The sequence below is a fragment of the Schistocerca gregaria genome, chromosome 1 (assembly GCF_023897955.1).
Source record: "Schistocerca gregaria isolate iqSchGreg1 chromosome 1, iqSchGreg1.2, whole genome shotgun sequence".
In the NCBI taxonomy this organism is placed as follows: domain Eukaryota; kingdom Metazoa; phylum Arthropoda; class Insecta; order Orthoptera; family Acrididae; genus Schistocerca; species Schistocerca gregaria.
In genome coordinates this window covers 589040510-589063890 of record NC_064920.1, presented here as the reverse complement: position 1 = coordinate 589063890, position 23381 = coordinate 589040510, and the positions used below count along the sequence as shown (strand labels likewise).

The 23381-nt window shown below is 39.4% G+C and overlaps 1 protein-coding gene across 5 annotated transcripts in view; it reads right to left on the bottom strand.

Moving 5' to 3' along the window:
• LOC126357426 (protein SERAC1) overlaps nucleotides 1-23381 on the bottom strand; it is a 252691-nt gene that overhangs the window by 195172 nt on the left and 34138 nt on the right. For all 5 annotated transcript variants that reach the window (XM_050007456.1, XM_050007458.1, XM_050007457.1 and 2 more), the window contains exon 3: nucleotides 11551-11733. In XM_050007456.1, the coding sequence (XP_049863413.1) occupies nucleotides 11551-11733 (183 nt within the window). The remainder of the gene's footprint in view (nucleotides 1-11550; nucleotides 11734-23381) is intronic.

Below are 23381 nucleotides of genomic sequence, written 5' to 3'. Positions count from 1 at the left end.
GGCTGGACAATAATAAATAAAGCTGGATATCACCAACAACACACACCTTGTTCACAAGCATACCATTCTCACAGCAAATAGCGCTGACAGGGTGACACTCTAGTGAAGTGTCGTTGATGAAGGTACACTTCCAGCATATCCTCCAGCAATCAGAGTGCTGTGAATGGTTACATGGGGACCACAGATTGGGCTGGCAAGAACGAGGTGGGACAGAACTCAGCTAATTTTGGCAGCCAGCTTTGGCCCATCCAGATGTACCTTCTCATCTCTCTCTCAAGCAAAATGGGCTTAGTCTGTTGGTGGCCTCCCATGCACCGCATGTTGTATCCTTTTTTGACAGTCTTCTGGGATAAACCTGGAGTGCCAGCCACTTTTTGAAACTTATTCCACTGTTTAAATGCAAACATTTTTAGGTTAGGCTTTACCGTGACTGTTATTGACATTAAATGAAACAATAAGTTTACTGTTACCAAATAAACAGTGACTGGTAACAGCAAACTTATTGTTTCATTATTCCACTGTTCCATCTCATTAATTTCATGCACATCCGGATTCCTACATCCCACAGTAGCCTTAGTCCTGAACATATTACATGCTTGAGATTTTAACCCGGCAAGAAAACCGAAACCGTTTTACATACAAGTGTCATCATGAAAGACTTCGTTCTCAAAAAAACTTCAAATCAAATGTTTTTGCATATGTATTTAAAAAATTTTAACTTAATCTATGTGAACATTCCAACATGTTCCAAGAGAGCAAAGAACTCTTACCCTCAACCATTTTATGAAAAGTGTCTAACAAAGAAAAATGAATTTTTCGTAATTGTAAAATAATAATTGTTTGCTGTTTTTGAAGTTAATGGAAAATATTCAAAGTAACAAAATTAACTGTAACATTAGGTTGAAGGCCTAATGTTACAGTTAATTCATGGTTTTGCCCAGTTTTACACTGAACATAAAATGAATGGTGAGGCAAAGTTATAATTTATCTAGGATGAACACAAAATGTGACCTTATAATGTATAGAATACTTCAACATAGCAACAACAACAAAAAGTTAAAAATTAATGTCTAAAAAAGAAAATTTCTGTAAAAAAATTGTAAATAATGATACAAATTGTCAGACTCGATGTAATTAAAAAAAGTATACTCAGAACAAAAATTAACAACCATATCCTCACGTTACAAAAACAGAAAATAATCAAAAGTTCCCCAAAAGCAAACAAAACTTTAACGTTTGCCAAAACAGTAATCTTTTCAAAAAAACGAGGAGTTATGTCAGAATGGTGTCAGCCTTTTTATTACATAAATAAAGTCTGCTACCATTAGGAGCTTTAAACATACATCGTATGAAGCATTAGAAAAATTGCATTACCTCTGGCTTTGGTCAGAGACTATTTAAATAAGCAATGGAATCAATAGCACAGAATATGAATCCTTGTCAATACTGTAATGACCCATTGGTTGCTAAAGAGTAAAATAAAATTAATTTCAGCCTTTTTAAAAGCCCACTCATTCTTGATTTCTTGTACAGTGTATCTGTCTTAATACAAGGGCATTTGAGTGCTTCACATCAATAAAAATATTTTCATATTAAAATATATCATGCACCACATTCCTAATGCATTTGTTCCAGTTCAGTAAATATGTTAACTTAAAGAAATGATGGTCTTTAATGAGATTTCAGACTTATTATAGAGACACAGTATATTAGACCTTATCTGGAATGACAGTTAGATGAAATGACAATTCAATGCTCATATTAAATATGGAAATGACGAACCTGCTGACTCATCCATTAATTCAGAGATGATCTTTTATTGCAATAATATTCAAAAGAATTAATTTCCTGATTAGCCATCTACTATCAGATAGTGAAGACACAGATAATATCAGTTCTATTAACCATAATATATTTCCTATATACCATCCCTAGCCAGGTTCAAATCTTGTCCCTTTTCCCTTCTCCTTCTTACTACTGAGATGTGAAGTGAACCATTGTAAAAAATTTTCTCTAATTCCATCATTTTCAACTTATGCAAAAGTGTTGTCTCATCTACGCAATCAAATGTTTTTGTTAAATCAAAGAAAAGTGCCTACTGTCCTCAGCCCAACATCACTTAGACCTGCTAGTACCTCAGGCACAAAACAATTAGTAGGATTTTGTGGAAGCCAAACTCAGAGTCTGACAACAAATTAAGAAATTATGTGCAGTCAACGAGCCACTATAGTCCTGTATATTGATTTCCTCAAAAACTTTTGAAAACACTGGCAGCAAAGAAACTGATTACTGTTTACTTTACCTCTTTTGCTAAAAAGTCACTTCAAAATCTGTCAAGAAAATGACCACATACAAAAGACTTATTTGCAACAGTGCCAAGTTACAGAACTAGTGAATCGTATGCTAATATTCACAACACTACTTGAAAATTCATCGTACCCATGCGAGCATTTTCTCTTTAATAATGTAATAATTGATTCACTGTCATATTTACTTGTTTCCTGTAGCAGAAAATTATGTAGTTATCTTGGAACACCAGCTTACAGGAGTTCTACATATTTACCTATACCAATAAAATGTTGATTTGACTTTCCTACTAATGACAAGAAAAAAAGTATTAAATATTTTACACAACTCAGGTGGACCACAAACGTTTTCACTGTCATACAAGAAATGAACACTCAACATTCTGCACTGATGCTTCCTTTTATAACTGGCAATATAAGTTTAATTTTGTCTTGAGAACTTTCTATTCTCTCGGTATAATGCATTATTTTAGTCTGTCTGATAACATTCCTCAGTACTTTGCAGTATTTGCAGTATTGTCAGATGTAAAATTCACCAACCAAGGTGATGTTGCAATTAGCACATTGGACTCACATTCGGGAGGAAGATGGTTCAAATCTGTGGCCAGCTATTCTGATTTAGGTTTTCCATGATATCCCTAAATTGTTCCAGAGAAATGACAGGATGGTGCCTTTGAAAGGCCACAGCCACTTCCTTTCTCCATCCTTGAAACAATCCAAGCTTGTGTTCTGTCTCTAATGACCTAGCTGTCAACAGCATTGTTGACAGTATTCTCAACGGTACATTAAACCCTAATCTTCCTTCCATTTTGTAGCACAATTCTGTTGCTACAGTCTGGACTCTCCTTCACATTATGATACCATTTCTGTTTCCTGCTACATAATTTCTAAAGCCATTAGTTAACAAAAACGGGTTGCTTATTAGTACTACAAGTAACTGCACTTTTTTTAATACAAATCAGTTATTAAAAGAAATGATAAAGGTTTGAAGGAATGTATCATATTTGTCATTCAAGTAGTCTATATTGTAGACTCCCTGCTATGTTATGCCTGGAGGTTGACTTTAACTGTCTGAATTGCAAGTGGATTGATATCTCTAAATGTTTTGTTTACTTCTTTGGGGTATGATATTGCCTTGATTTCTTTCAGCATTACTATCTGTAAATTATGGTTTGAAAAGCTGTTACTAATTTTTCTCCACCATGCACATCAATTAGGGAACAATCTAATATTATCTCTGACTATGCTGCTACTTTTCTTGATAATTCTAGTTGGAAAGAATACGGTCTGAATCAGGTCGTAAGACTCAAGTAAATCCATTGACATTCTTTTCCCTGGAGAATCAGCCACAATGCTTATATTAAAATACCCAAAGAAAATCAACTTCTTCTCTTTCTTAAGAATCAAGCCAGCACTGCATCAAGTCTGGAGATGAACCTCATGTAGTCTGAACTAGGGGATCTGTAGAAGCCCTATAAGGAAACATTTCTCCTTAAAAATTCAAACTCTCTTACAAAACCTTCAAAAGCTATCGATCTGTTAATCTGTTATTTGCTGCTCAGATAGAGAAAATTATATATTACTTGTAGTGTGGTGTTTCCTAATATAATACCCTCAGCAATCCCTGATTTAATTCCATAGCAGTTCATTATTTGATGTTTTCAATGTTTATCTTATATTTTCAAAACGCTAACCATTCCATTCAACTGATCTTCCAACTTCTTTGCCAACTCTGACAGAACAGCAATTTCATCAGCAAACAGTATTTTTTTTTTATTTATTCTCCCTGAACTTCAATTCCTTTTCCAAATTTCTCCTTAGTTTCCTTCACTGCTTGCCCAATTTAGAGACTGAATAACATGAGTGATAGCTACAACCTTGTCTCAGTCCCTCCTCTATTGCTACTTACCTTTCATACCTGTTGACTCATATAATTGTGGTCTGGTTTCTATAAAGGTATTTTATCCATGATAACCTCAGAATTTCAAACAGTGTACTCCAGGCAACACCGTCAAAAGCTTTCTCAGAAATCTACAAATTCTATAAATGTGAGTTTGCATTTCTTCAGCCTATCTTCTGAGACGCACCTTGTGATTAGTATTTTTCCATGTGTTCTTACATTCCTTCAGAACCCATATTGATATTATCACAGGGCATCTGCTACCAGTAGATTCAAGCTTCTGTTAAGAAGTTATGTTATTATTTTGGAATCATGGAATTATTGAATTGATAAGTTTTTGTGGTGTCACCGCCAGACATCATACTTGCTAGGTGGTAGCCTTTAAATCGGCCGCGGTCTGTTAGTATACGTCGGACCCGCGTGTCGCCACTATCAGTGATTGCAGACCGAGCGCCGCCACACGGCAGGTCTAGTCTAGAGGTACTCCCTAGCACTCGGCCCAATTGTACAGCCAACTTTGCTAGTGATGGTTCACTGACTACAGATGCTCTCATTTGCAGAGATGACAGTTTAGCATAGCCTTCAGCTACGTCATTTGCTATGACCTACCAAGGTGCCATGTTCAGTTACTATTGATATTGATATTGTGAATCATGTACCTTCAAGAGCGATGTTCATCATTAATGGATTAAAGTTAAGTATCAAACTAATTCCGTCTGCTTTCTGAATTCTAATTCCTTGTCATGTTCCAGACGTCATGTCAGTATAGTTCTTCCCTCCTCATGCCAGCCTGCGCGAGCTAGAACACGTGCATTTCGGCCTCTTCTAGTAAAACGGTGTTGGCACGTCTGCCAACACTACAGTTTTGTAATACAAATACTTTATTATTGAAGTCTTTAGCCTGTTTCACATATTCTCTAGACCACATTCAACAGTTTTCTCAAGGTTTATGCTCACAAGGATCTTATAAATTCTTATGGAATGTCATCTATTCCAGGTGCCTCTTTTCGACTTGGGTCTTTCAGTGCTTTGTGAAACTTTTCTCAAAGCATCACATCTGCTATTTCACATTTTTCTATTTCCTCTTCCCTTTCCATTATAGTGTTTTCAATTTTCTTTCTTTTTAATATTCATTCAACCTTTAAGCTATCCCTTCTTTGCTTCTATTGTCTTGTCATCTGACCCATGACATTCCCTTTTCACCAATGGTCTTTTTCACTTCTCCATCTGCAACATCCATATTCCCCACAGGCATGCTACTTCTACAGCTTTGGATTTCTCCTATAGCAATTTCTGTTTTCTAATTTTGCACTTTCTGGCAGAAAAATAAGAAAACATGAATGCACGTAAACTACTATGAAAAGTGTAGTGAAAGATTCACAATGGCCAAGATAGACATAAAGCCACCATCCATCACGTCTACTACATCCACGCATAATGAAGAGATTGAAAATGTTTTCATTACCAAACATAATGACTGGGATAAAGTACTGTAAAACAATACTTTCTAAAAGAACTCAAGGGTACTGGCTTCCCATGTACTTTACAGAGCTAACCTATTGTGCATGAATCTGCCAAATTATGTACAATCTGATTCATTCCATGCACCTGCAGACTCTGCTTCATGATTTGGCATATAGAACTCACTACGTGAATGAATGAATGCAGCTATGTGCTCACTTATTCCTGTGCTACTGAAGAACATTAACTTGCAATAGATTCAGTACCCTGAAGTTATATTTTGTACTAGCTTGAGACATTTTCAATGCTTGCAGAACTGCTTCTCAAACCACAGGAAATTCTAAGACACAAGAACATTTCTGTATACAGATCAAGTCCATGGCACAGGTTTTTATGACCAACTAAATTCCCCATGTAACACAGTACCTACCATATCCTGATATGCATATCATACATTCATAACCAAGCCAGAATTTTACAGACATTCTATATGTTAAAATTATTTATAAATATCACACGTTTAGTAAATCTACCCAAGTGCAAATGGAGAATACGGATGTATCAATACTGTCTGCATTCGGCAGGTGTACCTGTGGTGGGGGCACTGTTGATATCACTGGCTAGTCATGTGAAATCCTGTAGTGGGCAAATATAGTATCGCCCAGTGATGGTTTCTTTCTTATTTGAAATCATTCAACTTGTCTCTACCCGTGAACTCAAAACCATGTGGCTAGTGCTGTGACTTAGGTACATGTGATTTCCGCAACCAACGGGCTTAATGCAACCTCACTATCAATAAGCTTTGCAAGTACGTAGTGCTTGTACTTTATTCAAATGTAATCAGAAACTATCTCATTTAACTTCCAGTTTGTTTAATTTGAATACAGTTTGGTTTCAGGGGGTAACATGCAATTTTAATTTGTTGTTACAGAAGTTTAATTGTTGATTGAATAGATAAAAAATCTATTCACCAAGCGGCAGCAGAACACACACCTAAAAGGAGGTTACACTTAGGCAATCTTTCAGAGCCCCTTCTTCGGGTAAAAGGGTTAAAGAGGAAGGAAGAGGGGTGAAGGAAAAGGACAAAAGAGGTTTAGGAAAAGGGGTAGATTTTTGGGAGTCACCCAGAACCACAGGTCAAGGGAGATTTACTGGATGGGATGAGAAGGAAAGACTGATTCTTGGGGATTGCATCAGACAAGATCTGAAAACCTGAGAGTTTAAAGGTGGAAGACATGGTAATAAGCTAGACAGAGATTTCTGCTTAAGCATCATGCACAAGTTAATAAGAGTGAAATGCTAAGTGCACTGTACATAACAGGGGTGGGATGGGGGCGATTTACTAGATGGGATGAGAAGGAAAAAACTGATTCTTGGGGATTGCATCAGACGAGATCAGAAAGCCTGAGAGTTTAAAGGTGGAAGATAGGGTAATAAGCTAGACAGAGATTTCTGCTTAAACATCATGCACAAGTTAATAAAAGTGAAATGTTAACTGCACTGTACATAACAGGGGTGGGATGGGGGCAGTGACAAGTAGAAAGGTAAGACAATAAAAGATGTAGAAAACTAAAACAGAGTGAAGAAAAGAGTAGTTACTGTAAAGAAATTCTGAGATGGAAAAAATTAATGGTAATTAAGACCAGGTGGGTGGTAAGAAACAAGGACATGTTGAAGAGCTAGTTCCGAGCTGCAGAGTTCTGACAAACTGGAGTCTGGGGGTAGAATCCAGATGGCACGTGTAACAAAACAGGCACCAAGGTCACAATTGCCATACTGTAGAGCATGCTCTGCAACAGAATATTGCGTGTTACTAATATACATCCTCTGCCTGTGCCCATTCATCCTAATTGATAATTTGTTGGTAGTCATGCTGATGTAAAAGGCATGACTACACTATTCAGTGTTTATGTAATAGCTGGTATTTGACATACGTCGTATCACAGGTGACTCTCCCTTTGATAATATAGGTTTTCCAGCTACTGTGCTGGTATAGGAGGGTGCACTGGGCAAGTCTTGGAGCAGGGACAGTCACAGGGATAGGAGCCATAGGGTAGGAAGATAGGTGCAGAAGGAGTGTAGGGTCTGACAAAAAATTGCAGAGACTGGGAGGGCAACAAAAAGCTATTCTAGATGTGGTGGGCAAAATATTAGACAGAATGAATCTCATTTCATGTCATGATTTTAGGAAGCCATGGCCTTTTCAAAGTAGCTGATTAATACATTTAAGACCAGGATAATACTGGATGACAAGTAGTGTGCTCTGAAGTTGATTTTCAAGGGCTCAGCAGTACCAGGATTGGATATGATGGCCTAGGAAATATGCTTATGAACTAGGCTCTTGGGATAATTATGTCCAGAGAAGGCTAAAGTGAGAATGGCATAACAAGTTTGCATCTGAACAAATACATTTGCATCAAATGCCAGGGCTGTATGGGAGGGAACGTTTGACATGCAGAGGATGGCAACTGTCAAAATTTAAGTACTGTTGGTTGCTAGGTTCAATGTGGACAGAAGTATGTAGCCAGCCTTCTGTGAGGATGAGATCAACATCAAGGAAAATGGCGAGGCATTCGAAATAGGACCATGTGAAATTTAATTGGGAGAAGGTATTTAGAGATTCCAGGAATTTGAACAGGTCAGCCTGAACATGAGTCCATGTGGTAGAGATACCATACTGAACCAGAGGCTGTCGACTTATGGACTCCAGAAAGGCCCCATCCAAGCAACTGATGAAAAGGTTGGCTTAGGAAGGAGCCATCCTGGTTCACATGGCAGTACCCCTGCACTGTTTGTATGTCTGCCCCTCAAAGGTGAAGTGGTTGTTGGTAAGTCTAAAGATGATTAAGGTGAGTAGGAAGGATATCATAAGTCTGGAATCAGGTGGGTGCTGACTGAGGAAATGTTCAGCAGCAGATAGACTATGCAGGGTGGGGATGTTGATATAGAGGGAGGTGGCATCAATGTTGACAAGTAAGGTGTGTGGAGGGAGTGGGAAGGGCACTGGTTTCAGTTGATCTCTGGAATGGTTCTGATATAGGTGATATAGGAGGGAAGTCTTTGTACTATGGGTTGCAGATGCTGGTCAACTAAGACAGGATACTATATTATGGCCATGATGATTGGTTTTGTAGATCTTAGGAAGAAGGTAAAGGTGGGGGTATGTTAGTGGAGGTCCACATCGCCTGTGTGACTTCTCCTCATACAGCGTCTGCCATCAAGATCCCACCCCTGTGATTCAAACTGACCTGTAATTACCCCTTAAAAGGTGAGGTCCCTCAAATAGTTTAACACCTCAATCCATAGAACTTCTCACCCCACTCAAACCATGCACACTCACTCATCTGAAAATGGTGCCCATCCCATTCCGACCACAGACCTTGCTTGTCGCACTTGATGGGCACCTCCCTCTATACCAACATCCCCCACATACATGGCCCATCCCATTCCGACCACAGACCTTGCTTGTCACACTTGATGGCACCTCCCTCTATACCAACATCCCCCACATACATGGTCTGTCTGCCACAGAACATTTCCTAAGTCAGTGCCCACCTGATACCAAAACTTATGATATCCTTCCAACTAACTTAACCAACTTCAAACTTACCAACAACTACTTCACCTTTGAGGGAAAGACAAACAAACAGTACAGGGGTACGGCCTTGTGAACCATGATGGCTCCTTCCGATGCCATCCTTTTCGTGAGTGGCCTGGATGGGGCCTTCCTGGGATGCATATGTCTTCAGCCTCTGGTTTGGTTTAGATACATTGATGATATCTCTACCATATGAACTCATGTTCAGGTTGACCTGTTCAAATTCCTGGAATCTCTAAATACCTTCTTTCAATTAAATTTCACATGGTCCTACTCCGAATCCATCACCACTTTCCTTTATGTTGATCTCATCCTCACAGAAGGCCAGCTACACACTTCTGTCCACATTAAACATAACGAACAACAGTACTTAAATTTTGACAGCCGCCATCCTTTCTGTGTCAAACATTCCATCCCATACAGTCCTGGCATTTGAGGCAAATGTATTTGTTCCTTTTTACATCATTCTCACCTCAGCCTTCACTGAATGTAATTACCCCACCATACTAGTTAAAAAGCAGATTTTCCAGGCCATCACATCCAATACTGGTACTACCAATCCCTCCAGAAAACAACTTTAGAGCACACCACTGCTCACTGTGACTCAGTTTTATTGTCGTTTGGAATTTATTAGTCAGCTACTTCGACATGGCCATAACTTCCTAAAATCATGCCCTGAAATGAGATCCATTCTGTCTAAGATTTTGCCCACCACACCTACAATAGCTTTTCGTCACCTTCTCAATCTCCACTATATTCTTGTCAGACCCTATGCTCCTTGTGCACCCATCTCGCTATCCTACAGCTCCTACCCCTGCGACTGTCCCTGCTGCAACACTTGCCCTATGCACCCTCCTATCACCGCCTATACCAGCACTGTAAAAGGCAAAACCTATACTATCAAAGGGAGATCCACCTGTGAAATGACACATCATGTACCAGCCATTATGTAAACACTGGTCAATCTTTTACATCGGCATCACTACCACCAAATTATCTATTAGGATGAATGGGCACAGGCAGAGGGTGTATACTGGTAACATGTAATATCCTGTAGTCTCCCTTGACCTATGGTCCTGGGTGACTTTCCCGAAATCTATCCCTTTTCTTAGGCCTCTCCAGTCATTTTCCTTCTCCCCTCTTCTTTCCCCTTCAACCCTTCAGCCAGCTTGCCTAACTATAACCTCCTTTCAAGTGTGTGTTCTGCTGCAACTTGGTGAGTAAACTTTTTATATCTATCCAATTAAATTATTGTCAAAAATTGAAAAAATTAATAATGTTCAATAAACACTGTTAGCCTTAATTGAGGGTTGTAACAAAATGAAATTATTGTCTAAGAGGTTTCTAGGTGTTCAACAGTGTGAATCACAAAGGTTATATTCAGTCACAACCACTAGGCACATTTTCTTTATAAGCTGTGTTATGTATTACATGTAATTGTTTCATACTGCTGACTGAAATTAATTTATGCTGATCATACTATTGTGTTTGTACTGCTGATAGTATGAAAAAGTAGACGATAAATGGGAATACAGACAGGAAAAAAGAGGAGGGGATGGTGCTGAAACATGGATTTCTCTTCTTGATTAATACCAGGAAAGCTATCCTGTTTAACATCCCAATCTCATACATATATTGCATCAACAGTGTCTAATGCCCTCATTTAATGAGACAGTGAGGTGAGGTTCTACATTGTCTAGTGATCAAAAGCTTTACACAACCAATCATCATTCACTTATATGTCAAACAGTGGGGGAAAAAATTTCTTCCATAACCACTACTTGAATAAATTACTTTATAGTTGAATACTAGTGTGTACAAGTGATGTTGGTTATGGAGGCAGGTTCACTAGACAATACTGGTCATCATTTGGTAATTTTGGCAAATTTGCATGTTGCTTTCCTTTAATTTATATAACTCACTTTGCACATCATTTAGGACTAAAGGTAACAGCACTTCGAACAGCAGAGGCATTGATTGTTACCTTTATTACTAAATTTTGTTTGCATTCTGCCACAAATATATATAATTCATTTTGTATGACATTTAGGAGCAAAGCTAACAACTCACTGAATAGTAAAAGCATTGAGTTGATACTTTTACTCTTCAAAATTATTTACATTCTGCAACAAATTTCCTCGCTGTATTTGCCTTGTGCATCAATTAATAAACAGAGACAATCTGTTTTTATTAATGTCTAACTTAAGATGTAATATTATTTAAAAGAAAAAATTAGTTAATACAAGGCTAGAACCAAAAAACATGATGATGGTTTAACTTAATACCTTTAAGATCTTTAAGTGAAGCAAGAGTTCTGACTGCTTTTAGTCTCTCATATTTATCTCCAGTTTTGGCAACAGAGAGTAACCGCCAGGCAAGTGATTGTCTCCATGATTCCAGCCATTTCCAAGGTAGTATCTGATCCACATCTTTTTCACTACATTTGCTAGCAAACAAGTTTATATCATCTGTAAATAATAAAATTTATTTCTGTCACTAGAACTGTGATTATTTAACAACTGTTACACAAAATTTACTTTTTTCAGGTGTTGCATTTACTTCATGAAATATTTATCACGTCTCACAAATGCCAGCAAAAGTTATTAAATGATTAAAAATGGAAACAATTGGCCTAAAATATTTTTTTCAAATTTCATTCTTTCTGCAATGAGCATATAAAATGTATGGTGAATATCTAAATGGTAACACATCTTGAAAATGTCCACATGTACTTCAACCAAATGATGAGAAGTACATGTGGCATCAAGAAACCTTAAGCCTAACTACATTATCTGCTGCAGTCCAGAAGCTGGAATGAGTTTAAAGACTTGATTTATATTGCTACAAATTGCACAAAAAAGTTATGGCAATACATACATTGGTGCAGAAAATATGTTCAAAGTTTTCTAGCATAGAAAAGAAATTGTTAATGATGAACTGTGATTAAGTATCAATTTACATAAAAACAGACAGTACTGAGCAAGTGCCCTTGATGGCAGCTCAAAATTAGTAGCTATCTCTAAAGTTGGTGTTTGAAGGTGTGTATCGGAAAGGACAGTGTTAACACAATCATTCACAAAGATTTGAATAAGAAAGAGATCTGTTTATAAATTTCATCACAGAAACAGATTAATAAGCAGAAGCCAAAACGGAAAGAAACCATTAGAGGTTTAAATTACACTTTTTTTCAAATCATAACACCACTTCAATGTAGAGTCCAAGTGGCAATCAGAGCAGTGGTGTTCATCAACCACGAAATACCGAGAATCGACACAATGTTGTTTACATTCACGACAGCAAAAAAGTATGGTACACAGGGAATTCATACCTGACAATCTAAACCTAGCTGTTACCTTCAAATTCTATGATACAGTGTCGACAATGTTGCTGACATCAATTCATCTCTTTGGGCTAGAATTTCAGAGTACTAGCAAGTGGATTTGTTTCATGGTTACACATAGATGCCATTCGCCTTGACTGTTTTCAGCTACTGCTCTAACCAATGTTGAGTATTCTGACAGGAAATAATGGTATTCTGTTCACATTGTCTGTTTTATTTGTTTTATAATACCATCCATTCATGTTTTTAGATGAGCTTGCACATATTATTTTTTACTTATGAAAATCATCATTGCCATCATCTTGAACAATTCCCAGTCCCAGGCTGGGTCCGTTGGAAATACAAGTCTTACCATCTTTCTGTGTTCACTCTGGTCCAGTTCTCACCTCTTTTTTCAACACACTCCTCCACACCTTTCAGCCATCTATCCCTTGGTCTTCCTCTTCGTCATTTCCTTTGCATCTCCATTTCATGTATCTTTTTGGAAATCCTCTCATTTTCCATGCTATTTAAGTGCCCATACTATCCTAGCCTTCATGTTTCTATCCGGCTCTGCAAGAGCTCCTCTTTCAGTATTTCCCTTATCTTTTCATTCGTCATCCTATCTCTCCAATATGAAAACTTGCTAAACACTTATAATGGATGCCCTCGTTATCTGTTATTGAAATTCTTTCTTCTATTCAACTCAAGGTCTTCCATTTGACTGACTACCTATGACTCATTTCTACTGTCAGACATGTCATCTCCAAATGGCTCCTTCCCAAAAAGGTGTACATATGACTGCAGCATGTTCCCTGTTTCTTGAAAGAGGCCTTGATTGTAGGCTTGTTCTACGTTTTGGAGAAGGGAACCTTTCACTAGAAGCATTCTGTTACATTACAGTTAAGGGAAAAGAATCCATATTGACAGAATGATTATGTTGTTCAACTATCAACTGACAGAGAGTTTGACCTATGACAAATGGATTCCACAATATAAACACCTTAGCCAAATTGATAACGCACTCACTACACACTCCTTACATTGCACTACAACTGGCTAAGACCGACCCTGGACTATCTTATATGCCAGATTCTGGCATGGTGTTGTCAGTGTGTGCTCCTGATGACAAATGTCTACTGGATAGTGACACCTCAGTGGCCAACAGTAATGCTGTCCCCACTATTCAGTTTCCATAGTGACATCAGGTGACACCACTGCACCCACCCCCTTCTCCTGCCAAATAGAGACCACCAGAATATGTAGGTAGTACAAAGTCTGGAGGAGCTGCCACCAGGAATGGCGACAGGTTGGTATCCATGGGTGTCACTGTGGAAGGCTGAGACAGGATAAGGCTTGATGGAAGGTGCACAAATCACCACAGGACGCAAGGGTCTGTCAAGGGTAGAGAAGCAGATAGCTGCTGACAAGGCTGGCAGAAATGAAGTTGATTTTGATGGCACCTCCAAAGTCAATGGGTGCAGGTAACAGTAGAAATCATGGACTTTGATGGATGGAGATCATCCCTTGGATCCAGGTTGGATGGTACCTGGACTGATGGGCATACACCAGAGTGCTCACCCTGAAAGTCGAAGCCTTGATAACGACATGAGCTGGTGGTGAGCAAGCGTGTGCAACGAGAATGGCCACGAGACCACTCTGCCAGGCTGCGACCCTCAATTGCCATGGCCCCATAAGTTGCTCGTAAACTACAGAGGGCATTACACATGGTGTTAGACATCATTTTCTTGTGGGGCTAGATTTTGAAGGTGCAGAAAGAAAGCATTCCGCATGTCTGTTGGATGTGGCGTGAAAAGGCATAGTGAGATGTGCCATCACATTAAGAGTACAAAACTGTTCGAAATGTAGGAGGTAAAAGCATGCCAGTATCAAAAACCGAGATGTGTGGGATGCCTTTATGGACAAAGACTTTCTTCAACACCACAGTAGTAGTGGTATTAGTGACCTGAGACATGCGGAACACACAAGGGAAGTAAGAAAAGGAATCAATCATGAAAAAAGACATGGATCCCAAAAAGGGGCCAGTAAAATCTAAGTGTATGCACTCCCATGACTCTGCAGCAGTGGGTCGGGAGAGAAGTTCAGCTTGATGCGCCTGAAAGGCAGAACATTGGCAGAGCAGGTCCATGATGTCAGAGTCAATATTTGGACAGAATAAGTGTTCTCGCACCAGAACATGCTCCAATGGGCAGTGTGCAGGAAGCACAACATTCATCATCAAACAGAGGGAGGAACCAGGATGTAGCAGTTCTCCTCGTCTGACATTTACAACAGAAACTTTTGGTTTAGCTGTGCTTGATGCCTCGATGGCCGTAAGGGATGATATTTGGGCCAGGAAACGTATTCAGCTAACCATTTTGCACAAAGTGAGCATAACGACATAATGTCAGGTTCTAGGTAGAAGGGGCCATGACAGCCATCGATGTTAAAATCTGCATGCAGAGGAATAACTTAAATTTCTGAACTGCTTAAATAACAGTGACAGCCTCCCGCTCTATTTGAGAACAGTGTTGCTGGGAAGCAGATAAGGCCTTTAAAGAACATGCAATAGGGTGTTCAGTGCTGTTAAGGTTTTTATGAGACAAGACTGCAGTGATACTGTAGGGGGCTGTTATTATCAGAGACAGACCAAGAGTGTACAATGCAAATAAGGTCCTCAGTTAAGGCACTGTTTTAAAGCCTGATGATCTCGTTGACAGCAAACTGACCACTTAAAACATGCACCTTGGCATCATAGCTGGTTCAGTGGGTAAGAGAGTTGTTCTAGGTTTGCAGTGAATTGGCCATGCCAGACACACTTGCAAGTCTTTTATATTAATGGAAGGAAGAGGGGGGGGGGGGGGAGTTCATTTTATAGATCACCACAACATACTCCCTTGTTGGTTCCACTCCATTTGCTGAGAGTTTAGGCCCTAAATATGTCAAGGAGGCAGTTTGGAAGAACACTTGCACATGTTACATTTAAGTCTTTTTGCTGCTGTCTCTGGAATAAAATCTTGAAGTTGTGAAGGTGATCCTCTGGAGTTGCACCTGTGACCAAAATATCATCAAAGTATGTGGCACAGTTGAGGATACCTTATGGTAATTGATCCAAAAAATGCTGAAATACAGCACATGGTACAGAGATTCTGAAATGTAACTTATTATAAGGGCATAGGATGTAGGGTGTATTTAGCTCTAGGTAAGCACATGTTGCTGCATCCAATAGGATTCAAAATCTGTGAAGTTAGTTTAGCTGAATAAAGTGTCATGACCTAATTATGCATAAAGTTCAACCATGGTTGGCAGAAGATAAGTTTCAAATTCAGCTTCTGTGTTTACAGTTACTTTAAATTCATTACAATGTCTCATGGTGCTGTTGTGTCTATGCACTGTGGCATATTGACTACAAAGAAGAGGTATTAACAAGTCTTCATGGGAGAGTCTGTCCAGCCATGTTTTGAAGGGATCCTTCAGAGTCAAGGGCACTAGATGAACTTTGAAAAAATGTGGGACAGACATAGCTTTAAGAGTGATGTGAGCCTGGAAATCAGTTATCTTGCCTAATACAGGAGAGAAAATGTGAACATATCTATCACAGAGACTGCCCATCACAGAGACAGTTTAAGGTGGCACAAAGCCCTTCAGACTGCATGACATTCATGAATTGCAAATTCTAAAATGTGGAAAGAGTCCTTCCCAGAAACAATGTCACCTTTGTGGGCAGCTACCACAAGAAAAATTACTGGGTGAGTGACATGGTCATAAGTAAGTGCAACAGGAAACTTTCCCTGTGAAGGCACATGTCTATATGCCCAATAATTTGTCTCAGTTGTCTGCAAAGATGGTGATCCCGAACTTAGGTAAGTACACTGATTTAGCAAGGACACAGAGCATCTATTAAAAAACTAAAAACCCGCCTCTTTCACAATCGAGGCAGGTCTTTAGTTTTTTAATATATTAACCAACGATTGCTGACGCGCTGCGATGTTGGAGGTTCTTACACAGAGCATCAGTGTTCAAAAGTAACCTCAAAGAGTGTTTGTCAATGAACGTCCCGTAAGCACATTTTCTTGGCTGTACTCTGAGAGGTCTGCACTTAGGTAGCCTGGTCACTCACTTGGTTCTCTTTCGCAGGTTAAGACATATTTGCCACACAACTACTACAACAAACTTCTTACAAGTGTCCCTTTTTGTCAAACCCATGGCACATTGTGCGCCGATGTGAGAATGCATTACATATGTGATGAAGGAAACAATGTATACAGCTCAGCAATGGTGCTGCTGTGGACATGGCACTTGGTCATGGGTAAACTTGCTTGCAGAGTCATCCAGACAGCCAGAGAACGTCCCAGCCAGAGTTGGTGTATCATCCTGCATAACTGGTGCCAGAGAGAGCTAACTACTGTGATCTCTTCATCCAGCACAAATTTTGAGCTGCTTGGGCTACTTTGTGGGTGTGAGCTATTCACATACTTCTATAAGAGAATGCTCAGATATCCTTAATATGTGGTTTCTCACATACAAATAAGGTGTAAGCAACATTATAATGTCACTGATTAAAGGATCCACAAAGGTCTACCCACAGCAGCATTTGAAATTGCAATTCATGCATAGTCCATCTAGGTCAGTGGCTAGGTATGCATATAACTGGTTGGGCCCCTTTTTCATTTCCAAAATCGTAGCCTGTCTGCAATAACACAATATTTTCGTCAAAAAATGTTTTTGTAGCAAAATATTCGAGACAACTCAAGTTCCACCAGATTTATCAATAACTCCAAGATGTATTAGGTGACTCTGAAAATAACATTGTCTTTTGTCTTTCAAAGACAAAAATTTGAATAGCAAAAAACATACCTGGAATCACTGATGGTAAGAGTCCCAATAAATACATTGTTCATTATACCGTGGAAAACAGTAAATACGAGTGGCACAGATGTTCCTCCTGCATTCACTTGCACTTGCCCTGTCTGTCATACAGCTATCGCTAGCTCCTGATAACCATGGATGGCTTGAATTAGTATTGGTTGTAAGTGTTCCATGGTTGAAAACCTGCACTCTTACCAAATAGCAAAAATGTTCAAGGTCCAATTACCACATGTCACTTGTCCCGAGACACCACTTTTGTAAAAGGTGATCCATGCACATAACCCTGATTTATTCACAGTAAGAGATATACATATGGATTGCTCCTCCAACACAGTGCAAGATAGTTGAAGTCTGTATTCCAAAGTAAAGTCCAGTCCACAAGGCACTGAAGTTATGCCTATAACATATTGAGCCTACAATATACGCTATGTGATCAATAGTATCCAGACACCCCAAAAACATACGTTTTTCATATTAGATGCATTTTGCTGCCACCTACTGCCAAGTACTCCATACCAGTGGCCTCAGTAGTCACTAGACATTGTGAGAGAGCAGAATGAGGTGCTCCGCAGAACTTACGGACTTTGAACGTGGTCAGGTGATTGGGTGTAACTTGTGTTACACATCTGTACACAAGATTTCCACACTCCTAAACATTCCTAGGTCCACTGTTTCCAATGTGATAGTGAAGTGGAAACATGAAGGGACACATACAGCACAAAAGAATACAGGCTGACTTCGTCTGTTGACTGACAGAGACCACTGACAGTTAAAGAGGGTCGTAATGTATAATAGGCTGACAGCTATCCAGACCATCACACAGGAATTCCACACTGCATCAGGATCCAGTGCAAGTACTATGATAGTTAGGCTGGAGGTGAGAAAATGTGGATTTCATGTTTGAGTGACTGCCGATAAGCCACACATCATGCCATCAAATGAGCTCTTGATATTCACACAAGTGGTTCTCTTTTCTCCAAAGGTCTCTTTAATTTGCCTGTAAGCAGTACCTATCTTACCCCTAGAGAGATAAGCCTCTACATCCTTACATTTGTCCTCTAGCCATCCCTGCTTAGCCATTTTGCATTTCCTGCCGACATCATTTTTGAGACGTTTGCATTCCTTTTTGACTGCTTCATTTACTGTATTTTTATATTTTCTCCTTTTATCAATTAAATTCAATATTTCTTCTGTTACCCAAGGATTTCTACTAGCCCTCGTCTTTTTACCTACTTGATCCTCTGCTGCCTTCACTACTTCATCCCTCAAAGCTACCCATTCTTCTTCTACTGTATTTCTTTCCCCCATTCTTGTCAATTGTTCCCTTATTCTCTCCCTGAAACTCTGTATACCCTCTGGTTTAGTCAGTTTATCCAGGTCCCATCTCCTTAAATTCCCACCTTTTTTTCAGTTTCTTCAGTTTTAATCTACAGTTCATAATCAATAGATTGTGGTCAGAGTCCACATCTGCCCATGGAAGTGTCTTACAATTTAAAACCTGCTTAACCTGCTTCCTAAATCGCTGTCTTACCATTATATAATCTATTTGAAACCTGTCAGTATCTCCAGGCTTCTTCCATGTATACAATCTTCTTTTATGATTCTTGAACCAAGTGTTAGCTATTATTAAGTTGTGCTCTGTGCAAAATTCTACCAGGCTGCTTCCTCTTTCGTTTCTTACCGCCAATCCATATTCACCTACTACGTTTCCTTCTCTCCCTTTTCCTACTGCCGAATTCCAGTCACCCATTACAATTAAATTTTCATCTCCCTTTACTATCTGAATAAATTCTTTTATTTCTTCATACATTTCTTGAAAGGAGGATATAAGATGAACATCAACAAAAGCAAAATGAGGATAATGGAATGTAGTCCAATTAAGTCGGGTGATGCTGAGGGAATTAGATTGGGAAATGAAACACTTAAAGTAGTAAAGGAGTTTTGCTATTTGGGGAGCAAAATAACTGATGATGGTCGAAGTAGAGAGGATATAAAATGTAGACTGGCAATGGCAAGGAAAGCATTTCTGAAGAAGAGGAATTTGTTAAAATTGAGTATAGGTTTAAGTGTCAGGAAGTCGTTTCTAAAAGTATTTGTATGGCGCGGAGCCATGTACGGATATGAAACATGGACGATAAATAGTTTGGACAGGAAGAGAATAGAAGCTTTCGAAATGTGGTGCTACAGAAGAATGATTAAGATTAGATGGGTAGATCACGTAACTAATGAGGAAGTATTGAATAGGATTGTGGAGGAGTATGTGGCACAACTTGACATAAAGAAGGGACCGGTTAGTAGGACATGTTCTGAAGCATCAAGGGATCACCAATTTAGTACTGGAGGGCAGCGTGGAGGGTAAAAATCATAGAGGGAGACCAAGAGATGAATGGACTAAGCAAATTCAAAAGGATGTGGGTTGCGGCAAGTACTGGGAGATGAAGAAGCTTGCACAGGATAGGGTAGCATGGAGAGCTGCATCAAACGAGTCTCAGGACTGAAGACCACAACAACAACAACACATTTCTTCAATTTTTCGTCATCTGCAAAGCTAGTAGGCATACAAACTTGTACTACTGTGGGCTTCGTATCTATCTCTGCCACAATAATGTGTTCACTATGCTGTTTGTAGTAGCTTACCCGCATTCCTATTTTCCTATTCATTATTTTGTAGTAGCTTACCCGCATTCCTATTTTCCTATTCATTATTAAATCTACTCCTGCATTACCCCTATTTGATTTTGTGTTTATAACCCTGTAGTCACCTGACCAGAAGTCTTGTTCCTCCTTCCACCAAACTTCACTAATTCCCACTATATCTAACTTTAACCTATCCATTTCCCTTTTTAAATTTTCTAACCTACCTGCCCAATTAAGAGATCTGACATTCCACGCTCCAACCCGTAGAACACCAGTTTTCTTTCTTCTGATAATGACATCCTCTTGAGTAGTCCCCGCCCGGAGATCCAAATGGGGAACTATTTTACCTCCAGAATGTTTTACCCAAGAGGATGCCTTCATCATTTAACCATACAGTAAAGCTGCATACCCTCAGGAAAAATTACGGCCGTAGTTTCCCCATGCTTTCATCCGTTCGCAGTACCAGCACAGCAAGGCCGTTTTGGTTAGTGTTACAAAGCCAGATCAGTCAATCATCCAGACTGTTGCCCCCTGCAACTACTGAAGAGGCTGCTGCCCCTGGTCAGGAACCACACGTTTGTCTGGCCTCTCAACAGATACCCCTCCGTTGTGGTTGCACCTAGGGTACGGCTATCTGTATCGCTGAGGCACGCAAGCCTACCCACGAACAGCAAGGTCCATGGTTCATGGGGGGTACACGACAGTAACATGCCTGTAATGGACTTGTCTGCACAAACTCCTCACATGAATCCTACAGAACACCTTTTGGATGTTTTGGAACACCGACTTCGTCCCAGGCCTCACCGACCAACATCAATACCACTCCACAGTGCAGCACTCTATGAAGAATGGGCTGCCATTCCCCAAGAAACCTTCCAGTGCCTGATTAAATGTAAGCCTGCAAGACTGGAAGCTGTCATCAAGGCTAAGGATGGACCAACACCATACTGAATTTCAGCATTACCAATGGAGGGAGCCAAGCACTTGTAAGTCATTTTCAGCCAGGTGTCTGGATACGTTTGATCACATAGTGGAAACACTTCAGCCAAACCAACACCACACTCACTCACACTGCTTAGATCACACAACAACTGACGCAGACCAGCCATGGAGCAGCTTATATGCTAAATTCTCAGCTGATTGCATCGGAGGGAACTCCTGATGACAAGTGCACTCTATGTACTGGTGCCACAGTAGTCAACAGTGTGCTGCACAAGCTATTTGGTTTTCATAGTGCCACTACAGAGTATATTAATTATTCTATTATCTATATGAAAGGGAAACCTTACTTGTCTACACTAACCTACAATCTCAATAACTGCTCTCAAATCTTGTGCAAGTCGGATATTCCCATTCAGCATGTGTTATCCCTTGATCATAGTTGGTGTCTCCCATAATTACTTTAAAGAGCCTTAGTACATATTGCAGCATCTACATTCCAGAAATTGCCAACCTGTCTCTTTTAAACAACCTTCGTATCTAACATCGGCACCTCCAAGCATCACATATTCAGTAAAAACCATTTTCGTGTAATCTGTAATTTTCCCTCTATGGTCTATACTGATTGTGACTTATTTCCTGATGTGCCACAGAAACAAATTGTCACACTACTTCAGTGACAACTATCAACAAACAACATGTTAAATATCATTGGAATCAAAGCAATGCCTGTTCCATTACACAGCAAGCCCCTTGTATGAAACATTTTAACATTATTCTGATTCACAGTTGAAAATTCTCAACAATTCTGACAAGTCATCCAAAAGGATATTTCCGTATCATGTTCAGATGTCCAGTTTTAAAACAGTGAAATGGAGGGCAGAGGGTACATAGCACAGTACTACATGTTAGGGTTTATTCCCAATCCAATTTTGTAAGCAACGTGGAAATAATGATACTTAAGTACCTTTGTGTGGGCTGTAATTAGTCTAATTTTGACTGCATTGTCCCTTCATGAGCTGAATAATATCTCCTGATTTTTCACATAATGCTGGTTCTTGAAGTTATATAAGTGGGTTTTTACAGAATAATTTTATGTTATCTACATCTACATACATACTCTGGAAGCCACTATATGGTGTGTTGTTGAGTGTAACTTGTGCCCACCACTACTCATTTCCTTTCCTGTTCCACTCGCAAACCAGAACAAGGTTAAAGAGACTGTCTATACAACCCCATATGAGCCCTAATTTCTATTATCCATTTCATGGTCCTTACGTGAAACATATGTTGGTGACAGTAGAATCATTCTGCAGTGAGATGCAAATAATGATTCTCTAAATTTTCCCCATAGGATTCCTCAAAAAGAACATCACCTTCAGTCTAGGGATTCTCATTTGAGTTCCTGAAGCACCTCTGTAATACTTGTGTGTCTTTCAAACTGACCAGGAAGAAATTTAGCACTCTGCCTCTTAATTGTTTTGGTGACTTCCTTTAATCCAACCTGGTGCGGACACCAAAGACTCGAGCAGTACTAAAGAACAGATCACATTAGCATCCTATATGCAGTCGCCTTTACAGATGAACCATACTTTCCTAAACTTCTCCCAATAATATGAAGTCGACCATTCATCTCTCCTACTACAATCATTACATGCTCTATCCAATTGATATTGCTTTGCCATATTATGCCTAGATACTTAATCAACATGACCGTGTCAAGCAGCAAACTACTAACACTGTATTCAAACATTACGAGATTATTTTTCCTAACCCATCTGCATTGACTTAAATTTTTCTACATTTAAAGTTACCTGTCATTCATCACATTCATGTCTAAGTCATCTTGTATCCTCCTACAGTCACTCAATGACAGCACCTTCCCATTTTCCACAGCATCATCAGCAAACAACCACAGATTGCTGCTCATCCTATCCATGAGATTGTTTATGTACACCGAGAATGATAGCAGTCCTATCACACTTCCCTGAGGCACTCCTAACGATAACATTGTCTCTGATAAACATTCACCATTGAAGAAAATGTACTGGGTTCTACTGCAAGACATCTTCGAGCTACTCACATATCTTGGAACCTATTCTGTACGCTCATATCTTCATTAGCAGTAATCTAGGAATATGGAATCTGCCTGTTGCCCTTAATCCACAGTTCATAGGATCTTCAAGAGATTGGCTGTTCAAGTTTTTCAACATTTCCATGGTGCCTCCCCTTGAGGCAAGTAAACTTATGATCATTTGTTCTGTCCGCCTTTGTTTACATTCAATATACCTCTGACGTAAATAATGAAAAACTGCATCAGTTACTTTTTTTCTTTTGTCATGCTTAGCACAA